This window comes from Crocuta crocuta, unplaced genomic scaffold, assembly GCF_008692635.1.
Source record: "Crocuta crocuta isolate KB4526 unplaced genomic scaffold, BGI_CrCroc_1.0 scaffold35, whole genome shotgun sequence".
Lineage (NCBI taxonomy): Eukaryota > Metazoa > Chordata > Mammalia > Carnivora > Hyaenidae > Crocuta > Crocuta crocuta.
In genome coordinates, this window is record NW_027530625.1 from 3,888,497 (window position 1) to 3,910,051 (window position 21,555).

General features: G+C 44.6%; 1 protein-coding gene across 1 annotated transcript in view; it reads left to right on the forward strand.

Annotated features, from left to right (window-relative positions):
- ZBTB43 (zinc finger and BTB domain containing 43) overlaps nt 1-9,148 on the forward strand; it is a 21,600-nt gene extending 12,452 nt beyond the window's left edge. Inside the window, exon 3 of the mRNA XM_077768247.1 lies at nt 3,695-9,148. Within this exon, the coding sequence (XP_077624373.1) occupies nt 3,718-5,121 (1,404 nt within the window). The 5' untranslated portion in view covers nt 3,695-3,717 and the 3' untranslated portion in view covers nt 5,122-9,148. The remainder of the gene's footprint in view (nt 1-3,694) is intronic.
- Nucleotides 9,149-21,555: the final 12,407 nt, after the last annotated feature.

Below are 21,555 nucleotides of genomic sequence, written 5' to 3' on the forward strand. Positions count from 1 at the left end.
CCAGCCATACTAGGAATGGGTGGGGGGTGGGGGGTAGGGATTATATCTGGTTTGTGTGGGCAGCACTGTTAGGTTCAGCAGCCTCTCCCTACAGCAAGCATTGCCTTGGTTACTACAAGTGTCTGATCAGATCCCAGAGTTCTGAAATAATTGATTCTGATCATTCAGCAGCTTACTGGTTGTTTTGATGGACTAATCCCAAGAGCTTCCTACTCCACCATTTTCTCTGTTATCACTTATGACATTTATTTTTGTAGAATTGTTTTTACAAAGTGTTGTTCTCAGTCATTTAACATTCCACAACAGTTATTTGAAATCTTGAAGAAAAGATTAATATTCAATAATAGTGTTGTCAAAATAGGGTAGACATTTTGGATGGAAAAGGGCTGGATTCCAACCTTGCTCCTTAAGCTAAAACAAACTCTTTGTCTATTAAACATTTAAATGCTTTAAAAAAAAAAATGGTACCAGGGAGGGACACCTGGCTGGGTAGCTCAGTCAAGTGTTCAACTCTTGATTTTGGCTCAGGTCATGATCTCATGGTTTATGAGTTCAAGCCCCGCATCAGGCCTGCTTGGGATTCATTCTCTTCTTCCCTCTCCCTCTCCCCCCCCTCCCTCTCTATGTCTGCCCCTCCCCTGCTCTCATTGCCTCAAAATAAATAAACTTTTAAAAAAATGGTACCAGAGGAAAAAAACTAATTCTTTTTATTTTTTAAAAATAATCTTGGACTTGTGAATGCCTTTCTGTGTCTAACACAAAACTCTGGAGCGATAAAAGCAAAGATTGGGTAATTTATTGAAATTTCAAAGTTAATTTCCTTCATTTATAAAAAACTACAAATCAGTAAGATGAATTGCCCAATTTATTTTAACAAAGAATATGACTGATAATTTATAGGAAAAACACATGACCAGTAAACATGAATAAAGAATATCATTGTCATTCATAATTAAAGAAATGTTGACCTAAACAATAATGAATCATGGATTATTCACTTAGGAGGTTTGCAAACTTTTTTTTCTTGTTTGATAATGTCCAGAATTGTTACGGGTGTGGAGTGTTGTTTACTGTTGATAGGAGTGTGACTTGGTGCAACCTTTTTGGAAAGCAGCTTTGTAATATACATCAGAATGTCAAATGCACAGTCCTTTGACCCAGCAATTCCACTGATAGAATTTACCCTATAGATGTTTCCAAAGATGCACTGAAATAGTTATGCACAGTATAATTATATTGTGTATTTATAATAGCATTACTCATAATTTCAAAAGCCCAGACAATTGAAATTCTGTAAGAAGAGAGCTGCTTAAATTATGGTAAGTCCATATAGCAGGAGTTATATAGTGATTAAACAGTATTGAGTTCACTCTTTCTGTGCTAATGAAAGAGCAAAACAGAGAGCACAAGCTGCAGATAGGCAGAGGGCAGGGATAGAGGATCCTAAGCAGACTCTGTGCTGACAGCAGTGAGCCAGATGTAGGGTTCGATCTCATGAACCACAATATCATGACCTGAGCCAAAGTCGGATGCTCAACTGACTGGGCCACCCAGGTGTTTTAAATTATTATGAAATATTTTCTGAGGTATAAGCCATAAATTAATGGTTCTTTCTAAAAACCCCATCTTACCTCTTAAAATTATTAATGACTAATCTGGTATTTTGTCATCTTCCTAGAAGAGGCAGAGTGATATTATAGGAGAAATAGATTAGGCTTTGAAGTGGTGAAGACCTAGAATCACAGCCCAACTTGATAAAAATTAGCTCTTATTTTAACCTTGGGAAAGTAACTTGAAATAGCTGAACCTGAGAATATCGATCTCTGTATTTGCAGAGTCATTATAAAGTGAAAAAAAGGTGTATAGTCCCTGCTATATAGTAAGTACTCAAGAAACATTAGTTTCTTTTCTTGATCTTTCTCCCTATCTCTCTCTCAAAGATGACTTTCAGTCTTTGGGGTGTTTTTTAAAAATGTTTTTTACTTATTTTTGAAAGAGGACAAGTAGGAGAGGGGCAAAGAGAGGGGGACAGAGTGGGGCGCCTGGGTGGCTCAGTCCGTTAAGCGTCCAACTTCAGCTCAGGTCATGATCTCATGGTTTGTGGGTTTGAGCCCCGCGTCGGGCTCTGTGCTGACAGCTAGCTCAGAGCCTGGAGCTTGTCTTCGGATTCTGTGTCTTCCTCTCTCTCTGGCCCTCCCCTGCTCACGCTGTCTCTCTCTCTCTCTCTCTCAGAAATAAATAAAACATTTTTAAAAATGTGTTTAAAAGAGAGGGGGACAGAGGGTCTGAAGCAGGCTCTACATTGACAGCAGTGAGCCCAGTGTCAGACTTGAACTCACGAACTGCGAGATCGTGACCTTAGCCAAAGTCAGACATCCATCTGACTGAGCCACCCAGGTGCCCCTGGGTTTGGGTTTTGGTTTTGGTTTTGGTTTTGGTTTTAATCTTGTACTTAGAAAGCCTGGCATTTAGCAATGTTTGGGTATAGTAGTAGAGCTAGGGGATGGATAGTGCCAATAAATCTCTTGTGTTTATTGGTTTATTTTAATTTACTATGGAATTATGGGGCATGAGCAGATCTCTAACAGAGTTTATCTTGTGGATTGCTGCTGTTAGAAATTTTCTCCAATGCTTGACTACCCCACAAAATAGGTTTACAGTAACAACACAGACAATCCTTTATTCTTTGTTATAACTTTATCTTCAGATTGAGTTCATTCAGTAACAGGGACAATATTTAGTATGCTCTTTGGTCTGTAAACAATTTGGAAACCATCAGATAAAAGGAATACCTTGCCTTATTTACCACTTCATTCTGCTTCACATCAGAAGCTCCTAAAGGGCTAAAATTCTGTTGGCAACTACAGAAACTCACATTGTGTGGGACTTCGGTGAGTTTGCCCTTGTGGTGCTAAAGGACCACAGGAAAGATTGTTCTGGCCACCTCAGCCCCCTTTACCCTCACTCCTCCACTGGATTTTGGGCTAATGATCTCTTTTCAGTTCCTTGCAGTGGCTGAGTTCATTCTAGTCTTAGAAACTTTACATAAGTTTTTCCTTCTTCTGACATTTCCATCCTCACTTCCTCACCCCAGCTTGGCAAATGTGGGTTGAATCTAAGATCTCTTAACTATTCTGCTTGGACCGGTATCATGTTTGTTTTGACTAGAATTATGTACTTTGTGGGGTGCCTGGGTGGCTCAGTCGTTTGGGCGTCTGACTTCAGCTCAGGTCATGATCTCACGGTTGGTGGGTTTGAGTCCCGTGTCAGGCTCTATGCTGACAGCTCGAGCCTGGAGCCTGCTTTGGATTCTGAGTCTCCCTCTCTCTCTCTGTCCCTCCCCCACTCATGCTCTATTTCTCTCTGTCTCAATAATAAATAAACATAAAAAATTAAAAGAATTATGTACTTTGTTTTGTTGAGGAGGTTTGTACAGCTCACAGAGCACATCTCTGTGAACTCTATTCTCATTCACAGGCAGGCAAAATCAAGAGTTAATAGCAGGAAGAGAGCAGTGGTTCCTGTTTCGGCATACGCACACCTGCAGGCTTTGCTCTGAGGGATGAGGGCTCCACCCACCAGTGCCCACAAGCGAGGGGACTTTATGGAACTATGGACTGTGTCTTGGTTTTCTTAGTGATCAATCAGCTTCTCTTTGGGCTGGAATTAGCACTCATTTTTCTTTCTCTTGTAGCACTGAGCAAGGTTTGTGATGAAATGGAGCCTGGAACAAACTCTTTTCGAGTAGAATTTCCTGATTTTTCCAGCACCATTCTGCAGAAACTGAACCAGCAGCGCCAGCAAGGACAATTATGTGATGTCTCCATTGTTGTCCAAGGCCACATTTTCCGGGCACACAAAGCTGTTCTTGCTGCCAGTTCCCCCTACTTTTGTGACCAGGTACTCCTGAAAAACAGCAGGAGGATTGTTTTACCTGATGTGATGAACCCAAGAGTGTTTGAGAACATTCTCCTATCTAGTTACACGGGACGGCTAGTAATGCCTGCTCCAGAAATTGTTAGTTACTTAACAGCAGCGAGCTTCCTCCAGATGTGGCATGTGGTAGACAAATGCACTGAGGTTTTAGAGGGAAACCCTACAGTCCTTTGTCAGAAGCTAAATCATGGCAGTGACCACCAGTCTCCTAGCAGCAGTAATTACAACGGGCTGGTGGAGAGCTTTGAGCTGGGCTCTGGGGGCCATACTGATTTCCCCAAGGCCCAAGAACTGAGGGATGGAGAGAATGAAGAGGAGAGCACCAAAGACGAGCTGTCATCTCAACTCACTGAGCATGAATACCTTCCCAGCAACTCGTCCACAGAGCATGACCGGCTTAGCACCGAAATGGCGAGCCAGGACGGGGAGGAGGGAGCCAGTGACAGTGCCGAGTTCCACTACACCCGGCCCATGTATAGCAAGCCCAGCATAATGGCTCACAAACGCTGGATCCATGTGAAGCCCGAGCGCTTTGACCAGGCCTGTGAGGGCATGGATGTGCACGCGCCCTATGACGAGCACCAGGTCACTGAATCCATCAACACCATGCAGACGGAGCACGCGGTCCAGCCTTCAGGAGTGGAGGAAGATTTTCACATCGGGGAAAAAAAAGTAGAGGCAGAGTTTGACGAACAGGCTGATGAAAGCAATTATGATGAGCAGGTGGATTTCTACGGCTCTTCCATGGAAGAGTTTTCTGGAGAGAGGTCAGACGGAAATCTCATCGGGCACAGACAGGAAGCTGCCCTAGCATCAGGCTACAGTGAGAATATTGAAATGGTAACAGGAATTAAAGAAGAAGCTTCCCATTTAGGATTTTCAGCCACCGACAAGCTGTATCCTTGTCAGTGTGGGAAAAGTTTCACTCACAAGAGTCAGAGAGATCGACACATGAGCATGCACCTCGGTCTTCGGCCTTATGGCTGTGGGGTCTGTGGTAAGAAATTCAAAATGAAGCATCATCTCGTGGGACACATGAAAATTCATACAGGCATAAAGCCGTATGAGTGTAATATCTGTGCAAAGAGATTTATGTGGAGGGACAGTTTCCACAGGCATGTGACTTCTTGTACCAAGTCCTACGAAGCTGCAAAGGCTGAGCAGAATACGACTGAGGCTAACTAAAAATAGGATCTGGCCTTTGAGTGGCAGGCACAAAAATAAACTATGGTAATTATGCAAATCTGGGCACAGATGATGCGTGCTACTTGCTATTATGAGAGAAGCTTAAAAAAAATGGAAGATATTTCTGAAAGACCAGCTCTAAGTAGGCCAATTTAAAAATCTAATTCCTCAAATTTGTATGTTCCTGTCCAGGCCTGGAGTGGGTAATGGGGATAAGTTAACTCACTTCCCAGCTGGCAAGGTAAACCTTCAGGCCCATTGTGATTGAGGCCAGGTGGACTTGGTGATATAGACACCTGCACTTGGAACTGGACTCCATTCAGCCTACCAGTTCTGTTTCAGGTGGCAGCAAATTTTGATCCCTCATTACAAGGTCACGTTGGCATTTTGTTTAGCTCTCACTATAGATACTTAGGTAATGTGGATTTGTTTTGGTAGCTGCTTCACTGAATGAAAGGCTACTTCTGTAAAAGCTAACGAACGAATAATGTGATTCCTAGGATGCAAAATTGATTAACAGAGCTCTCCTGTCTGGTTTTCTTCTTTCTAAAGAGTAGTTTAACGAAAAACTATGGCGATGCTACGAGGGTGACATTCAAAGTATGAAACAAATAACTTACGGTACAAGATGCCACTGTCACGATGTGTTTCAGACTCTTGATAAGGCAAAAAAGTTTTGTATTTTAGTACTAACATTGAGTTTGGACAATTGTATCTAATTGTAATTCTCTAGGGTGCCAGAGATAGGTATTTCTACTTGGTTTGCTGTCCCAAATCCTGTGTAATTAAGCATCCACACAGTGGGATCTGCTTTGTGGCTTAGTAGGTGTCTAGCCTGCTTTGACTCTGACCATGGTACCACATTGGCTACTCCAGCCATTTCTCTCTTAGGTTATGATGCTTCCTGAAGAGTTCAGTCAGTGACCACAGTTATTGAGAGGGAGCCAGAAGTCATGGCTGAGAGTTACCTATGAGCGTAAGGAGTTTATAGAGTGCTACCGTGACACTCCCCAGCTGTCAGCAAGAGTTGCTGAGTAGCAAAATATTGAGTGGCAGGAAAAACAACTGCCCAAGAAAAGAGGAGTCTTGAAAATACACTGGTGGGGGAGGTGGTCCCAGAGGGGTACATGGAGCTGATGCTGCCGGTTCTTTAGGAGTGCTGGAGTGGGTTTTAAAAGGGGGAAAGAGGGAGTCCTAATTTTAGAAAGTAGTCTACAGATTCATGCTCCCAGATTCTAGATAAAGCTGCATAAATTTACAAGTCCACATAGCTGTATGTACCAAAAAACATCAAGAAAAGCAGCTATTCTTGAGACCTTTTCTGCAGCTCAGTCAGATGTTTTAGGTTAAAAAGGAAGCATATATTCAGGATGCTTTTAAGCTGTGTAATATACCTGACGTTCTCACCAGGGTAGGACAGGGTGCTACTATTATGTCAACTTTTCCATAAATTACTGGTCTTTTACTTCCAAGTGGAAACTTTTTTTCCTTAAAATAAAAATAACTTTTCCTGGATTTGAGGTGAAATTTTTTTTCAAAAGTTTGGCTTTGCTCTAATGTGATAGACCTTGCTGGCAATGGCCTGGAGTCCTCAAGCTCCAACCAGGAAGGCATTTACTTGTTGAACAGTGTCTGGAAAGGGGAAAGAAAGTACTTACTTACCAGTTAACTCTTGTAATCAACATTACAAAACAGGGATCTATTCATTAACACTGTATCATTCTCGATATATAAAAAGCACTTTGTATTTAAAACTTTATTATAAATATATATATATATTGATTTTTTTAACCTAGAAACTAGATATTACCTCTCGGTTGTTTGCCACATTCATATTCTCTTGGTGTCGAAGCTTCACCGGTTAACAGTCCTTTCTCTGTGTACACGACAGATGTGTATGGAGGTGACTGTACAATCAGAGTTCAATTGCTCCTTCTCATTTTTTCATGTTAGAAGCCGGTGGGTTTTAGGTATGATCCTGGCCGATGTGTGTGAGGAGAAACTGTTTTATTATTCCTACTAATTTCAGTACTAAGGCATCGAAGCCATTTAGTTCTGCCAAAAGTCCATCCATCACCATCTCCCATGGTATTAGCAAATCACTTTCTGCCTGTTTGGAAGTTTCGATGTGCTGTTTCCCATTAAAGATTGTATTCAAACGAGTATTGGGACCTTTTGGGAGAAGAGTCTGAGAGGTAAAATAAAAATGTTCTGGAAAAATCATGGTTCTTCAGTTCTGCTGAAATTAGCACAGCACCTTTGTTATGAGTAATGATGAAGAACTCTTGTTTAGCCAGGAGTGGTGGGCAGCCCTTGGGTGGTGGTTTTGCAAGTAGTCAGTTGTGCTGGGACTTATTTAATGTGTTGTGAAGAAAGGTGTCCTTTATTGAAATCCTTCTATGTACATCAGCTAAGTAGAGAATTTAAATTGTAAGTTCCTCATGTCTGCTGTTTTAAGTTTGTTTTGTTTTTTTATGGTAGTTGGGGTTTCCTTTCAGATTCGGGTTGTGAATTGGGTCGGCCAGACCCTGTGAGGTGGTTGGGCATCTGAAATGCTGACCATGTTCAGAGAGGCAGGGGAAAGAGATTGCCTTAGTTTGGATAGTGAAAGTGAATTTTTATAAGCTTTGCTTCTTAGGATTAGGAGATCATACTGTATTACTACCTTTTTTCTCCTGCCCAGTCTGGGTTGGATAGTCTCTCTCCTTAGCCTCAGTACAGCTTTAGAAAATCTTTATCCTTCCAAATGAGTTTGGATAGTTGTGGGTAACATTTTCCAAACAGTCTTTCAGGGATCGTGTTAATGGCCTACAACCAAGATATTTGTCCCCTACTTTGAGTCTTAACTGTGGTTCTTCTCCAATCCCAGTGGGGAAGGGCTTCAAGGCACCACCAGTAGTATTTAATATTAGTATTTATACCATGCCTTTAATTTTAGATGTACACATTACAACAATCCACTTGGTAAAGTAGGGATCACCGTCTAAGGAAGGACTGCGGTAACCTTTCCTCAAGTGTTGAAGGTTCCCCTCCTAGGCCCTGGCCTGTTGATTCTGATTTCTAGATCTCACCTTCCTCTGATCCCTTCTTTACGCCACTGCGTTCAAAGAGGCTGCCCAAAAGGGTCTTCTCCATTCTCGTGGCCATCTGCTGAACTAAACTGACCCTATGCTGGTTTCTAAGTGTTTGGGAAAGCCGCTTGGTCTCAGTGGCCCCTTCCTGCAGAGGCACGCACATCCCCAGGCTGCTGTGGAAGTGACTTGGGGGCAGAGCAGAAGCCGCCCAGTTGTGTTTGCCATGGAGTTGGGGGGTGGGGGGATTGGCCGCAGCCCCCTGGGTGAGGGTAGAGAGGACTCCATCACACCAGATCCAGGTGTCTGGGTTTGTAAAGGTCTCTGATAATTTAGGAATGCTGGAAAACGAGCAACATACTTAGCCCCTTCCCAACCCCCATCTGTGCCACACTAATTTTGTGATTCAATTGCTTTCATGGGTGACTAACTTTGTTTAGTAAAACCAGGGTTTGTTTGGGTTTTTTTCTTTGCTACTTATATATTTAAAGGTACATGTTTCTTGTTTCTTATCTCAAATCTCTACTGATAGTGCCCAATGGGAAGATGCTGGAACACATTTTGCAAATGTGACTTTTTTTTTTTTTTTTAGTGTTGCTTGAAGCCTGTGTCATAATGTCAGTTGCTGCTGCCTTCTTTCCTTTTATGAGGTTCCCAATGTTTCTTCCAGAAAATTACTTTATTTATGCAAGTCAGGTGACTCTTAGACCACAAAACCATTTGATGATAAACAGATTATCATTAGGTGCATATCTTATTGATATTTTGTGAAATGTTATGCCTGTGTTGCAAAAGTTGAATAGTTTTGTCTTTATATATTGCTGTCTTCAGTGTACAGCATGGTTTTACTTAATTGAATGTTACTGTTTAATATTTTCTTCTTATAGAAGAGACCATGCCCTTTTGTATGACATGTTTTAATAAATGTTATCCGTCAACTTTGTAAAAGTTTTGTTTTTCACTCTGGTTATATGACCACATGTCTTTGTTTTCATCCTGGCTTTTGCCACCTGAGAATAAAAGTTATATTGTGGCCTTTTGATAAGTAAATGCCAAATGTACAGTCTGATCAAATGGGTAGTGAGTGAGCATTTGCTGTGGCAGGCATTTATGATGCTGATCTCATTTTAACCCCCCCACCATCCCCGGCAGGAATGTAGACGTGCTTGATATTCTGTTGGCTCCCCCGGGCCCCCTCCCCATGCTGTGCTTGGCTCTGGAGGCTGGCCTCTGCAGGCCTGTCCCGTCTTCTGCTCAGGGGACGCCAGACCTACTCTGGAAGGAGCCTGGCGGATTAGAGGAGAGAAGCCTGGGAATTCAGTCCCCTGGCTCCTTCCTGCCAGGTGTGGGTTGACGATGGCCGGGGCTCTACTGCCTACAGCCATGGCTCTAGTCTGGCAGCTTCAGGGTTTGGTAACCACAACCTCTCCTTGTCCCTTGCAAGCCGAGGACTGGCCCTGACTCCCTGTTTTGCCAGCCCTCGGGAGCTTCACTGTCTTCATAGAAGTTCCTCTACCCTGCCCACACCCTTTGTAAATAGTCCCTTTATGAAACTCAGGCACCCCAGCCAAGTGTGCCCTCTGTTTCACACCAGGCCTCTGGCTGATGCCTCAGGCACACTCATTTCACATAGGAGCCTGTTGTGATTGAGAGAAGGTAGATTTGCTACCAAATGTGGGACGGCGACTACGGAGTGGAGCTCGGACTCAAACGGACGGCTTCACGGCTGCAACGCTTGGAGATGCTTCTTTCCACGGCTCTGAGATGTCCCCATGCTCTTTAGTAGGGTCTCTCCCTCACCTCACCATGGCCTGTCCCCACTCATCCACCCGCCCCCCCCACCCCAAGAAGAGCCTCAAGAAGCAGCAACAGTGCTCTTTAAAAGTGCTGCAGGCACTGAGGGCCCCACGTATTTCCTAACAACAGCTCATTACCAGAGACACTGCTTGTTTTAGACCAAACTTAACCGTCTTCCCACACAAACCTTCTGTTACCACTGTTTGTTGTGAGGTTTTTTTTTTTTTCCCTTCCCCATTGCTGATTTTAAAGCCAACTACAGATTGCCTCAGCTAGCTTAGCCATTCTCTGTGTGGGAAGAAGTCCAGAAGAACCATTTCTAGCCCTTTTTGAGGTGGGCCCTGTCCATGCGGACCAAGGGCAAGCGGCTCAGGCCCTGCGCCCTGGTGGCCCCTATGACCCCCGCAGGCTGGCCCACCTGGGAAGCAGGCTTCCCCACACAGCTTCTTCAGGGGCGGAGGCCTCTGGGGTGTGAAGATGAGAAGCACTGTGTTCCTTTATCAGGAGAGAGGAGAAGATGGAAGTGGCTCGTTTGTATTTGGGAACAGAAGGGGGGTGGGATGTGAGGGGTGCTACCCAGATGGAGCATATCACACCTGTGCAGTTTATTTAGATTTCCTCACAGTCAATTCAGGGACTGCTTCCCACCAAGCCACCGGCGCATTCCTGGAGACGGTCTCCATACCCAGGCATCTTGGAGGGTACACCGCTCTAGGATTTGCCCGCAGTCAATGGACCAGCTAGCAGGTCAGCCACAGGAAATGAGGTAAGCTCAAGCTTGACGTAACAGTCATCTATTACTTGGTAAATGATTTTAGAGATGTTCTTTCTCAGTGAAAGTGAAAGCGGAAAGTGAAAGATAGGAACATATCTATGCCCTTTCAACTGTATCCTGTGTCCATAAGAAAACTTGGTTAGAGTTCAGTGAAGGAAGATGGGCACAGATGGCATTTTTTTTCCTTTAATGAGAAACCAGGAGGGGACTGAGTGAGGAAGGAAGTTTGTCTTCTGAGCTGGTCTGACTAGTTTGAATCAAAACCAAGCAATGTGATTTTATAAGCTACCACTTTCTTGTGGCCTGCTGCAATGATGGGAGCCCAGTGTCCTCTGAGAAAGTATGTGGGCTCTATAAAAAAACAAGGTATTCATAAGCAGTATTGTGGGTAAATATACTTTCTAAAAAATAGCGGCATTATACTTAGACTCTAATGATTATGAGTTCTATTTTTTTCTTCTTCATATTCCAAAATAAGCAACCAGTACTGAAGCTATTAAATGTATTTATAACTTAATAAGATACTAGTTACTCCCCAGAGTATACTGGTCTGCCTAATGTCACAGCTAACCTTTATTAATGGAGGCCAAAGAGTGCTTCTAGAACTGCCCGTGTCTTATTAATGTGGGGGTCAGTAATGCTGTGATAAAATCTCACTTGTTAGGGTTCTCTGTGAAAAGATCCCTAACTGCATGACACTTCACTCAATGGTGGATGGATGCCAATTCCTACAGGATCTGGCCGGGTAGAAATTGTAGGCTTTAAAATGACAGCAGTGACCTTGAACCAAACTAGAAAGGATTAATTTTTACATAATTTATATAGTGTGTCCTAATGTGTGAAGTATCTTTTGTCTGCTCAAAATAGGAACACACAGAATTTCCTTGGAGAGAGAATTTTTTTTATTGCAGTTCTGTGGATTTATTAGGTTCTGAACATACATTCAACCCACTGAACACCATCCTACTTTAATAGGTATAAGTAGAATTGGGATTACAGCCTAAAAATAACAGCTCTAAGTGAAGGTTCATTGCATGCTTAATATGTGCTAAGTACTTAACTTGCATGAACTCATTTATTCCTCCTAACAGTCCCATTGGGGTTGAATTTTATTCCAGGCCACTCCATGTAGCAGGAAAGGATGACAGCTTCCTATTCCATTGGACAGATGGTCTTTTTTCCCCCTTAGGGAAACCTCTCTTCCTAAACCTTTACTCCTGGGACAGCAGGCTGCCTGTGTCAAGGTGGGATTCAGAGACTGTCTGGGAATTGTCCCCTCTCTACCTGCAGGACACTGAGCGTGGCTTCTGATGTGGGGAGCTTGCCTTTAGGCTGGATTATCCTTCTGGTGCCTTTAGGTGGTGGGTGACTCACCCAGTGCCCCTCAGTTTGTTTGCACTTTGCTGTTTTTGGAGAAATAGAGACCCTACTCAGAGACTGCTCCGGGTCTAGTGTCAGCAGCTAACCCTACTTGAACTGCCTGGGTTCAGGAATTATAGGTAGAAATTAAATCCAGGAATAGAGAGAGTCCAATAATTTTCAAGCTGGTAGGAAAGTTCTATCAAGGCTTCCTCTAAAGAATGTGCAGGGAAAAGGAGCACCCCCCCCACCCCCTTCCAACCAGAGCAACTTTGATTTCATGTGGTGCGATCGACCAACTGCTCATTCCATAGAGCTTTCATTTGCCCAGAGCCAACTGTCCACTTTCTGAGCACTTTCCATGGATTAGCTCCTCACTCTGACACTAACCCTGCAAGGTAGATGTTATTGCCGTCCCCATCTAGCAGGGTGCCGACAGCAGAGGCAGGATTCCAGCCCAGGCAGCCTGAGTCCTGGGCTCCACTGGGCTTGCTTGTGCATGTTGCTGGCCAGTCAGTGACGGCTTGCCCAAGGGTTCATTTCAGATCCTCCAGTGGAAACCCCATTCTGCTGTCTAGTGCCCCACGTGTTTAATTCTAAATGTAAATAACCTGGAGAGGGGTTCCAAAGGCCAAGGGCTTATCTGGGCCCCGTGACCACCGCTCTGGTGTTCATCTCCAGGAGATTTTGGGTTTCAGCACAAGTAGCACCTGCTTATCTCTGGGTCTGTGGGCCCCAAGTTGGTCCACCCTGTTCCCATCAGCCTCTGGGACAGCCATTCCTTCACAAAGGTCTCCACTCCTAACATATTCTCCTGCCACTTGACTGCCCAAGCCCGCCTCCTCCCTAAGCAGACCTAATCCTGTCACCTCCCATGATCCACCTGGTGGGAGCTTAGCTTGGCATCCAAGGCCCGAGTCTGACGGTGGCCTACTTGTCCGTTCTTACCTGCTGATCCCCACTCGGGCTCTGGCTGCTCTCCTTAGGCTCATCTTTGGCCTTGAATACTCATCTTCTCTTTGTCATCCACAACTCCCTAACCTTTGTCCTCCTGGAAAGCTCCTTTTGATTGTTCGAGGCTCTGCAAAAACAGTCTCTGTGGTATCTTCCCCGAGCACCCTTGGAAATTATTCACACCATTTAGTGATTCCCTGTCATTTTGAACTTAGTCCTGCTGAAGCATTGTCCCTGTATTGTAATCTCATGTGTACCATCCATTCTTTCACACACTCATATCCCCTGCTAGACAATGAGCTCTTCAGAAAAAGGAACTATGTCTTAATTGTCTCTGAGTGGCTGTTCCTGGCACAATCCTGTTCCTGGCACAGTCAAGAAATACTGCTGAATTTAAGAAATAATAATAGATGCAGATTCGCTGGTCAGTCTTTATCCACATTTCAGCCATGGACTTTTTGCTGTGTCAGAGACCTCTCTTAAGAAGTGTAGGCACCCAACAATCCTGAAGTGCCCCCTTCCAACAGAATGTCACCCAAGTGTCACAGAAATTGCCTATCGGCTGAGAATTCTGAGAGAAGTATGGGTCCTCCTTCTTAACCCAAAGGGAAGATATTCTTTTTTCTTAAATTTTTAAAAATGTTTTTATTTCTGAGAGACAGAGAGAGAGAGAGAGCGTGAGCAGGGGAGGGTCAGAGAGAGAGGGAGACACAGATCTGAAACAGGCTCTAGGCTCTGAGCTAGCTGTCAGCACAGAGCCCGATGTGGGGCTCGAACCCACAAACCGTGAGATCGTGACCTGAGCAGAAGTCAGACACTCAACCAACTGAGCCATCCAGGCGCACCCCAAAGGAAAGATTTTCTATTGGAGCAGGCACTTAGCTATGAGGCTGGGCACTGGTTTATGTAAATCAGGTCAGGCAGAAGAGGGCATTGGGATTTATCAAACAGATTTCTGGTGGAGAAAAGTTGGTGTCCAGCTCAAACCAAATCGTTAGTAGAGTAACTTAAGTTGACAACTTGCTTTGGAAGCAGAATAACCTGAATTGTACCACTCCCTGTGAAATATACCAGCCCTATGGTGAAGAAAAGGGAATAGTTTTTGTTGTTGTTGTTAATTTCTGCAAAGAAGTTTATTCCAGAAGAGGGCATATTTTCAATGAGATTTTAGCATAGTTAAAACACATGTTACATGTTATTTGGTGTTTCACCTAATAGTAAAATTTATGACAATTGATTAAGGACCAAAATGGCTTTTAGGGGCACCTGGGTGGTTCAGATAGTTAAGCGTCCAACTCTTGATCTCAGCTCAGGTCTTGATCTCAGGGTTGTGAGTTCAAGCCGCATGTAGGGCTCCATGCTGGGGGGTGGAGCCTCTTTAAAAAAATAAATAAAAGTTGCTTTTGGACAACAGTCAAATTGTGATTGTGCCAACCTGAGCTTTAAGTAACAGTAGAATGTTGTAATCAGGAAACACAATCTGGGCTAGACAACTGGGAGGGGGAGTATATGTAATAAAGACCATTTGTTTTGTGTAAACCAGCTCCGAGAGAGCATGGCCTGAGCCTCTTCTGGCCATCTGAAAGTAGAAAGGGCAGCAGTGAGCTTGTGACTCTCACAAGGAGCTCTCCCAAGAAGGTTTCAGTTCTGTTGGATATGGTTTCAAAGGCGTCTTAGGCCAAATGTCTCTAATCTCTTCAAGTAGAAGGGTCATTCCTGAATATAAGAAAATTTTGCAATGCCCCCCCCCCAACACACACAGTTGATCAAGAAAAATTCAAAATCTCAGAACACTAGTATGACTTCCATAATGCTTCAGTGCATTTATATTTATTCTTTAAAAGGCATAGTTGAAAGGTACCAGTGCATATGTGGGAGACTGCAAAAGGCGCTTTATATCCTTCTAGTGTCTATTTTTTGGTTCATTCATTCACTCATTTATTTACCAAATATTTATGGACCATCCATGTTGGCCCTGGGCTGGGCCTTCAGAAGCTGATTCTCTGGTCTTGAGAGGTGGTGAAAAGCACTCCAGGAGACAAAGAAATGGACATTTCAGGTTAGGTCCTTTGCTGTCTATGTCACATAATTGACTAAACCTTCTGAATCCACCTGGAAATAATATTAACCATCAACTTCAAGACAACACTTCTCAAGCAAACCTGACAGTGGGTGGTAACTGAGTCACTCAGGTGTGGTGTAAGCCACCAAACTGAATTTATTTACAGGCCCAAACCCAAGTTACAGCCATTTCCTGTAATCGCTGTATAGCTACCCTCAATCTCACCTGCTTTTCTGGGTTAACTGAAAGTTAACTCATCATGGTTATTTCAAGGGTGAAAGGGAGAAAAACTTCCCCATCGCCACCTCCTGTGTCTGCCTCCCAGCATTTTTTCACAACCCCTTCTTGAGCAGAATCCTTTTTGCATAATTTGTCCACTGTAGTTCATCCCATTGAATTCACAAGGACAATATAGAAGCTATAGAATAAAGCAGTAACAGGTCCTCAAAGAGTGCATTATCTAGTAGACGAGAGTCATGCTTTTAAAAAAGAAAAAAAAAAAAAAGAGGCTACTACTGTGTGCTGTTCTAAGTGCCGGGGATATAGTAGCAAATAAAACATAAAAACCCCTGTTCTCCTGGAGTTCCCATTCTGGAGGCAGGTACTGGTACCTCTCTAAGGCTAAGAAGCCTTAGCGAAGTAGCACATGGGGTGTTTGGGTGGCTCAGTTGGTTAAGTATCCGACTGGCTCAGGTCATGATTTTGCAGTTCGTGAGCTTGAGGCCCACCTCGGGCTCTGTGCTGCCAGTGCAGAGCCTGCTTGGGATTCTCTCTTTCCCTCCCTCTCTCTCTCTTTGCCCCTTCCCTGCTTGCGAGTGCTCTCTCATGTGTGCTCTCTCTTTCTCTCTCTTTCAAAAATAAATTAACATTAAAAAAAAAAAGAAGAAGAAGAAGCCTAGACTCACACAGGGACAGAATGATGAGGGGCACGCAGGAAGTCTTCCTCATGCTGGCAGCCCCTGAGCAGAGATGGGTGGAATTCTGACCCACCGAACTGTGGATTGAAGAGGAGGCCCACCTCGCCCCCAGAGGGAAAAGTATGAAGAAGAGCACAGAGATGAGGAAGTATGAAAGGAACCATGGAAATAAGAGTCGGAAAGGTAGCTTGGGCACCCAAGTTCTTACTATGGTAAAGGACATCAACTACTGCTCATTTACTGTATGCCCGGCTCTGTGCTACTGTCTTTTACATGTGATATCTCTTTAGATTTTTACTGTAACCCAGCTTGCAAGGTAAGGGAAAACCAAGGCTCAGAGTGGTTAAGTAAGCAGAGCCAGAATTCTAGACTAGGTCACCTGACTCTGGGGCCCAAGATCATAGCGATTACACCATGTTGGTGCCCAAGGTCATGAAGGGCCGCTGATCCTGGCCTAAGGAGCATGGATGTGACTTTGTAGGCAATGATCAGAGCTATCACAGAGATTAGCCCAATGGAATGAGAATGACCTAGGATGTGTTGTTTGTGCTGCATTCCCTACGTGGGCTGAGTGACAGATAATAGGCCTGGAGGGAGGCACCGCCACATGCTCGGGTAGGCCGAGTTCAGTGTCAGTGATGGAATGGGGCAAGCTGTACTAACAGCCTAGGCTGTTGTTAATCTAGATGGGGCCATCAGAACAAGAACTATGGAGGCTCCTTCTAAACTTGGTTGTCTTCCAAGGGGCTTTGGCCTCCGGCACTGGTCATGTACTCTCCAGTCCCGCATGCCAGCCAAATTCCTTTAATGTAATTGAGAAATGTCCTCAAGAATGGGTAGCACTCACCGTCTTCTCTCCACGAAGGTCATAAGAGGAATCTCAAGAACCCTATCCCCACACATACTCAGTTAAATCCGATTCTTTAATGATTGGAAGGAAGCTGTCACCACCCCATCCTCATTATCTCTCACCTAGGTTATTGCATGAGCCTGGTCTCCCTGCTCTACTTCATCCTACACACACCTGTCAGCCTCACTCTTTCGTCACGTCCCCAAGCTCTTCCCAAGTCCCCAGATCCCATCAAAGTAGGCCCCCACTCTCCAGACTGTAGGCTTAGACTTCCTTTCTGGTTTGTTTTTACTCTTTCTCCATCCTACCTATCCTTTCCAGCCAAATCCCATTTTCCTTGAACTTGCCCTCAAATTCCCTGCAACCACAGGCATCACTAATGCTCCCTCTCCTCCTGCGCAGAATAAGGGCCATTTCTAACACTACCTCCTCTAAGAAGCTTTTACTGTCCTGCCCAGTTCGGTCTCCTCTGTCCTTCCTTGGAGCCCCGTAAGTCTTGGGCTGTGTCCCTCACACAGGCATCACTTGTATGCACCTTGCTAAGCTTTCTGAGGACCAGCAGGTGTCAACACCCTGTGCCTGCGTCCATGTCATTTCTGTGTCCCTTACAGCATAGGACCTTGGGCCCAACATGGCGATTGAAGTCAGACTGTCTCCTGCGTCTATAGGAAGGCTTGAGTAGGACAATAGCAAGGTGAGAGACTGAGGAGACCAAATACTCGCTAAGATAAAACGACCTCAAATTCTTGTTTTGGTGAGAGCTGAAAACATGTGACTCTGTACCATTATTGGTTGTGTTCCATCTTGTATACCCAGTCACCCAGCAAATGCAGATGTTTTCATAACCAGCCACCCCCAAGCCTAGGACTGTTTCAGAAATGACTGGGTATTGGAGGTCAGCCCTGTCACATTCAAGTTGTTCTGCTCTTGAAGACTGAATTGTACTGACTCACACAATGTAGAGTCATTGCTACACCTCCACCAGCCCATAAGCAGCTGACACAGCCGGGTGCCTGGGATCAGGAACTGAGTCCTGGTCTCAAACCAGGTCATGTACAACAATCAAGTCACACCCACAGGCAAGCTACTTATGCACCTCCTGATCTCTCTGACCTCTTGCAATTGGAGGCTGATGATAATTCAGCTGTATTTTCTTTTTGAACTTAGAAAGATGCCTAGCTTGGCTAACTTTAAAAACATAGTGTCTTCCTTGTTCTTTGAGTAATCTTATCAGAGTTACAAACCGCTGCTTTCAGAAGTCAACCCCAAGGAAACAGCCCCCACCACCCGCTGCCTTGAGTAGGATCAAAGTCAACTTGCTATTCTATAGAATGCCTGGAAGGCAGCTTGTCCTGTGATCAGAGGGCTATTTGGGGGGATTCTGCACGGTGCAGAGGCAGACTCAGAATATTTGCTTGGGAGCCTCTCCCCAGATATGACCCTGTCAGCTCCAGGCAAAACTTTTAAATGTTTTCTCCAGACAAGAGCTGCACTTTCTAGCAGCTACTGACCCCTGGCCCCCATTAGGGGTCATGAAATAGAACTTGTGCAGACAGTGATCAAGGAAGAGACTCTGGAGAAGTTCCTCTCCTGTGCTAGCAAAGGAGCATCTTCCCTTAGTAGATTTTAATGACCCCTGTGGACATAAGCGAACTAGGCTGGGCGTGCTAGTCTTTTCATGGTTCTATGAATTTGTTTAAACATATAGAAACTTACACAAATATTTGCCTTATCATTGTGTGATTCAGTCCTGGACCTCAGGATTTCCTGCAGGCCACATGCACTTTTTTTGTGTAACTGAAGTATGATCAAGCATAAAAGAGCACAAATCATAATGCACAGCTCAATGAATGTTCACAAAATGAATGTATCCATGTCGCCTGTACCCCAATCAAAACACCCGGGGGTCAAATCCCCTCATTCCTCTTTCCAGACAAGTAGTAGCATCATTAGTTTTGCCTGTCTTTGAACTTTATACAAATGGGATCCTTCAGGGGTGCCTGGGTGGCTCAGTCGGTTAAGTGTCCCACTTGGGCTCCGGTCATGATCTCACTGTTCATGGGTTCGAGCCTTGTGTCGGGCTCTGTGCTGACAGCTCAGAGCCTGGAACCTACTTTGGATTCTGTGTGTGTGTCTCTCTCTCTGCCCCTCACCCACTGTGTGTGTGTGTGTGTGTGTGTGTGTGCATGCACATGTGCACACTCAAAAATAAACATTAAAAAATGAAAATGAACAAGTGGAATCATACAGTACATAGTCTAGTGGCTTCTTTAGCTCAGCATTGTGTTTCTGAGCTTCATCCATGTGGTGGTGTATGATTGTAGTTCTCCAAACTCATTTTTAATTCATTTGCTCTTAAAAAATCAGCTCAGGGGGTGCCTGGGTGACTCAGTCGGTTAAGGATACGACTTCGGCTCAGGTCATGATTTTGTGGTCCATGAGTTCAAGCCCCACATTGGGTTCTGTGCTGACCAGAGCCTGGACCCTGCTTCAGATTCTGTGTCTCCGTCTCTCTCTCTGCCCCTCCCCTGCTCACACTCTGTCTCTGTCTCTGTCTCTCTCTCAAAAATAAATAGGCATTTAAAAAAATTTTTTTTACCAAAAAAAAAAGGTAAGCACAGACTCCATCAGTGTACCATACTCTGCAGCAGACCGTTTAAGTTCTGAGTGAGATTGTCAGACATAACTCTCATCTGCCAGAAACAGCATTCCCAACTTCAGGAATATGATGCAGACAAGGAAATTATGGATATTTGGAGAGATTCCTGGGTCAACAATATGGCTTGAACCCTGTTGAGCTTTAAAAAAAAGAGTGTGGGACCTGCTTACACTTTTACCTCCAACTCTTTCTCCTAAGTTTCTGGGCCTCCCGATGTAAAGGGCCATAGTCAGGCCATTTTTGGACTGTGTTCGAGAATTCAAAAGGGCCTTTCTGCCCCTTTGAAGTTTAACTGGGAGAGGCACCTAGAAGCTGAAGCAGCAGTAAAACTTAAAGGAGAGCTCCACACAGAAACGAATGGCTGTCCCATGGGTGGGTTTCTAGAACACATGATTGGTACAAGATTGTCGATGTGTTGATGGAGGGGAGGCTGTTTTAGGATGGACTCTCCCGTTGGGAGAGGGAACAATGTCAGTTACACACCACTCTTAGTACCTGGGGTATTGCTTTTGCTCAGAAATAAACTGCCTGCTTTTCAGCTCTGTGGAAAGGCAGGGCGAGCAGCAGTTCCGAGAGGAGGTGGGAATGAGGACTCAGGAGGGCTGGCATGGCAGGGGACAGCTGGACTGCTGCCCACTCAGGAGGGCTCTGTGAATCCGCATTTCCTGGTTCAGAGCCACCTCATCCTAGTGGGAGCCAGCTGCAGCCCGACCTCATTTTGTCCTTCTTCTGCTCCTTGTTTTAAAACAATCACTGAGCCCTTGCCTTGTGCTCAGCTCGGTGCTGGGCAGAGGAACTACAGTGAGAAACAAGACACGGCCCCTGCTCTCAAGTCACAGGAAGCCCCTGACAACAGGAAATGCTGGTAACTTCTAAGAATTGCAAGAGAGCAGGACAAGGTCTCTGTCATTAAGCTGCTTAAGTGTGACAGACAAGGTAGCAGATGCCCAGAGCTCAGAGTGACACCTCCCAGGTCGTTGGACATGCTAGAGAAGCCTCAGCAGGAAAAGAAGATTCATCCTACCGAACCCCAATATGGACATATGAGCTACCGGTTTTGTGTATTTATCATACATAGATGATACATGAGGCACTTTGTAAGAGCGTTACAATTGTCTCATTATACTACTACCGACAAGCGTCTGGGGTCAGAACACTTGTTATCTGCGTTTCACAGATGAGACAAGTTCAGTGGGGTGACGGATCTTCACTTCACTCAGTGAGTTTTAACCATAGTCCTTAATTTATTGCATGACCGGAAGCTGAGCCACCCTTCACGAGACTTCAGGCCTAAAAGGCCTGCCTAAGAATCCAAAGCAGATGAGCACGTTCAACTTCACTGAAACTCCAAGGAGCCCAAGGGAAAAACGAGAAGAAGCTTAAATGACGAGGAGAATAGGTAGAAGGCTACTCACCTATCTGAGTGTGTTTTGGGTTCCAGGGGGCAGGTTCATAAATAGGAAATGTTAGGACATGTGGGTGGCTCAGTCGGTGAAGCCTCCGACTCCTGATTTTGGCTCAGGTCATGATCTCACGGTTTGTGAGTTTGAGCCCTGCGTCAGGCTCTGCACTGACAGTGTGGAGCCTTCTTGGGATTTTCTCTCTCTCTCCCTCTATCTCAAAATAATCAAACTTAAAAAAAAACAGGAAGTGTTGCAGTGTAAATTGTCTGCTAAGCCTGGCCTCCATTTTGGGAAACAGCAAAGGTACCTTGGTTCCGGCCAGGAGAAGGGATTAATGCAGAGATGTTGAGATTCTCTCTGAGCAAAGGATTACCCTGGACAACTTTAATCCACTGATTAGTTTGGCAATGAATGCCAAGGTTGCTGAAAGGCTACTTACTTTCAGAAGGGAGAGAAACGATGTCTTACGAACCAGATCTTTAGGAATGAAGAAAAGACCAAGATACCAGCTTCTTCTTGAGTCTTGACTGACAGGGAAGGCATCATCGCCTTTGAACAGAGACTATTCTTTAGGGGGTTGGGGGTGA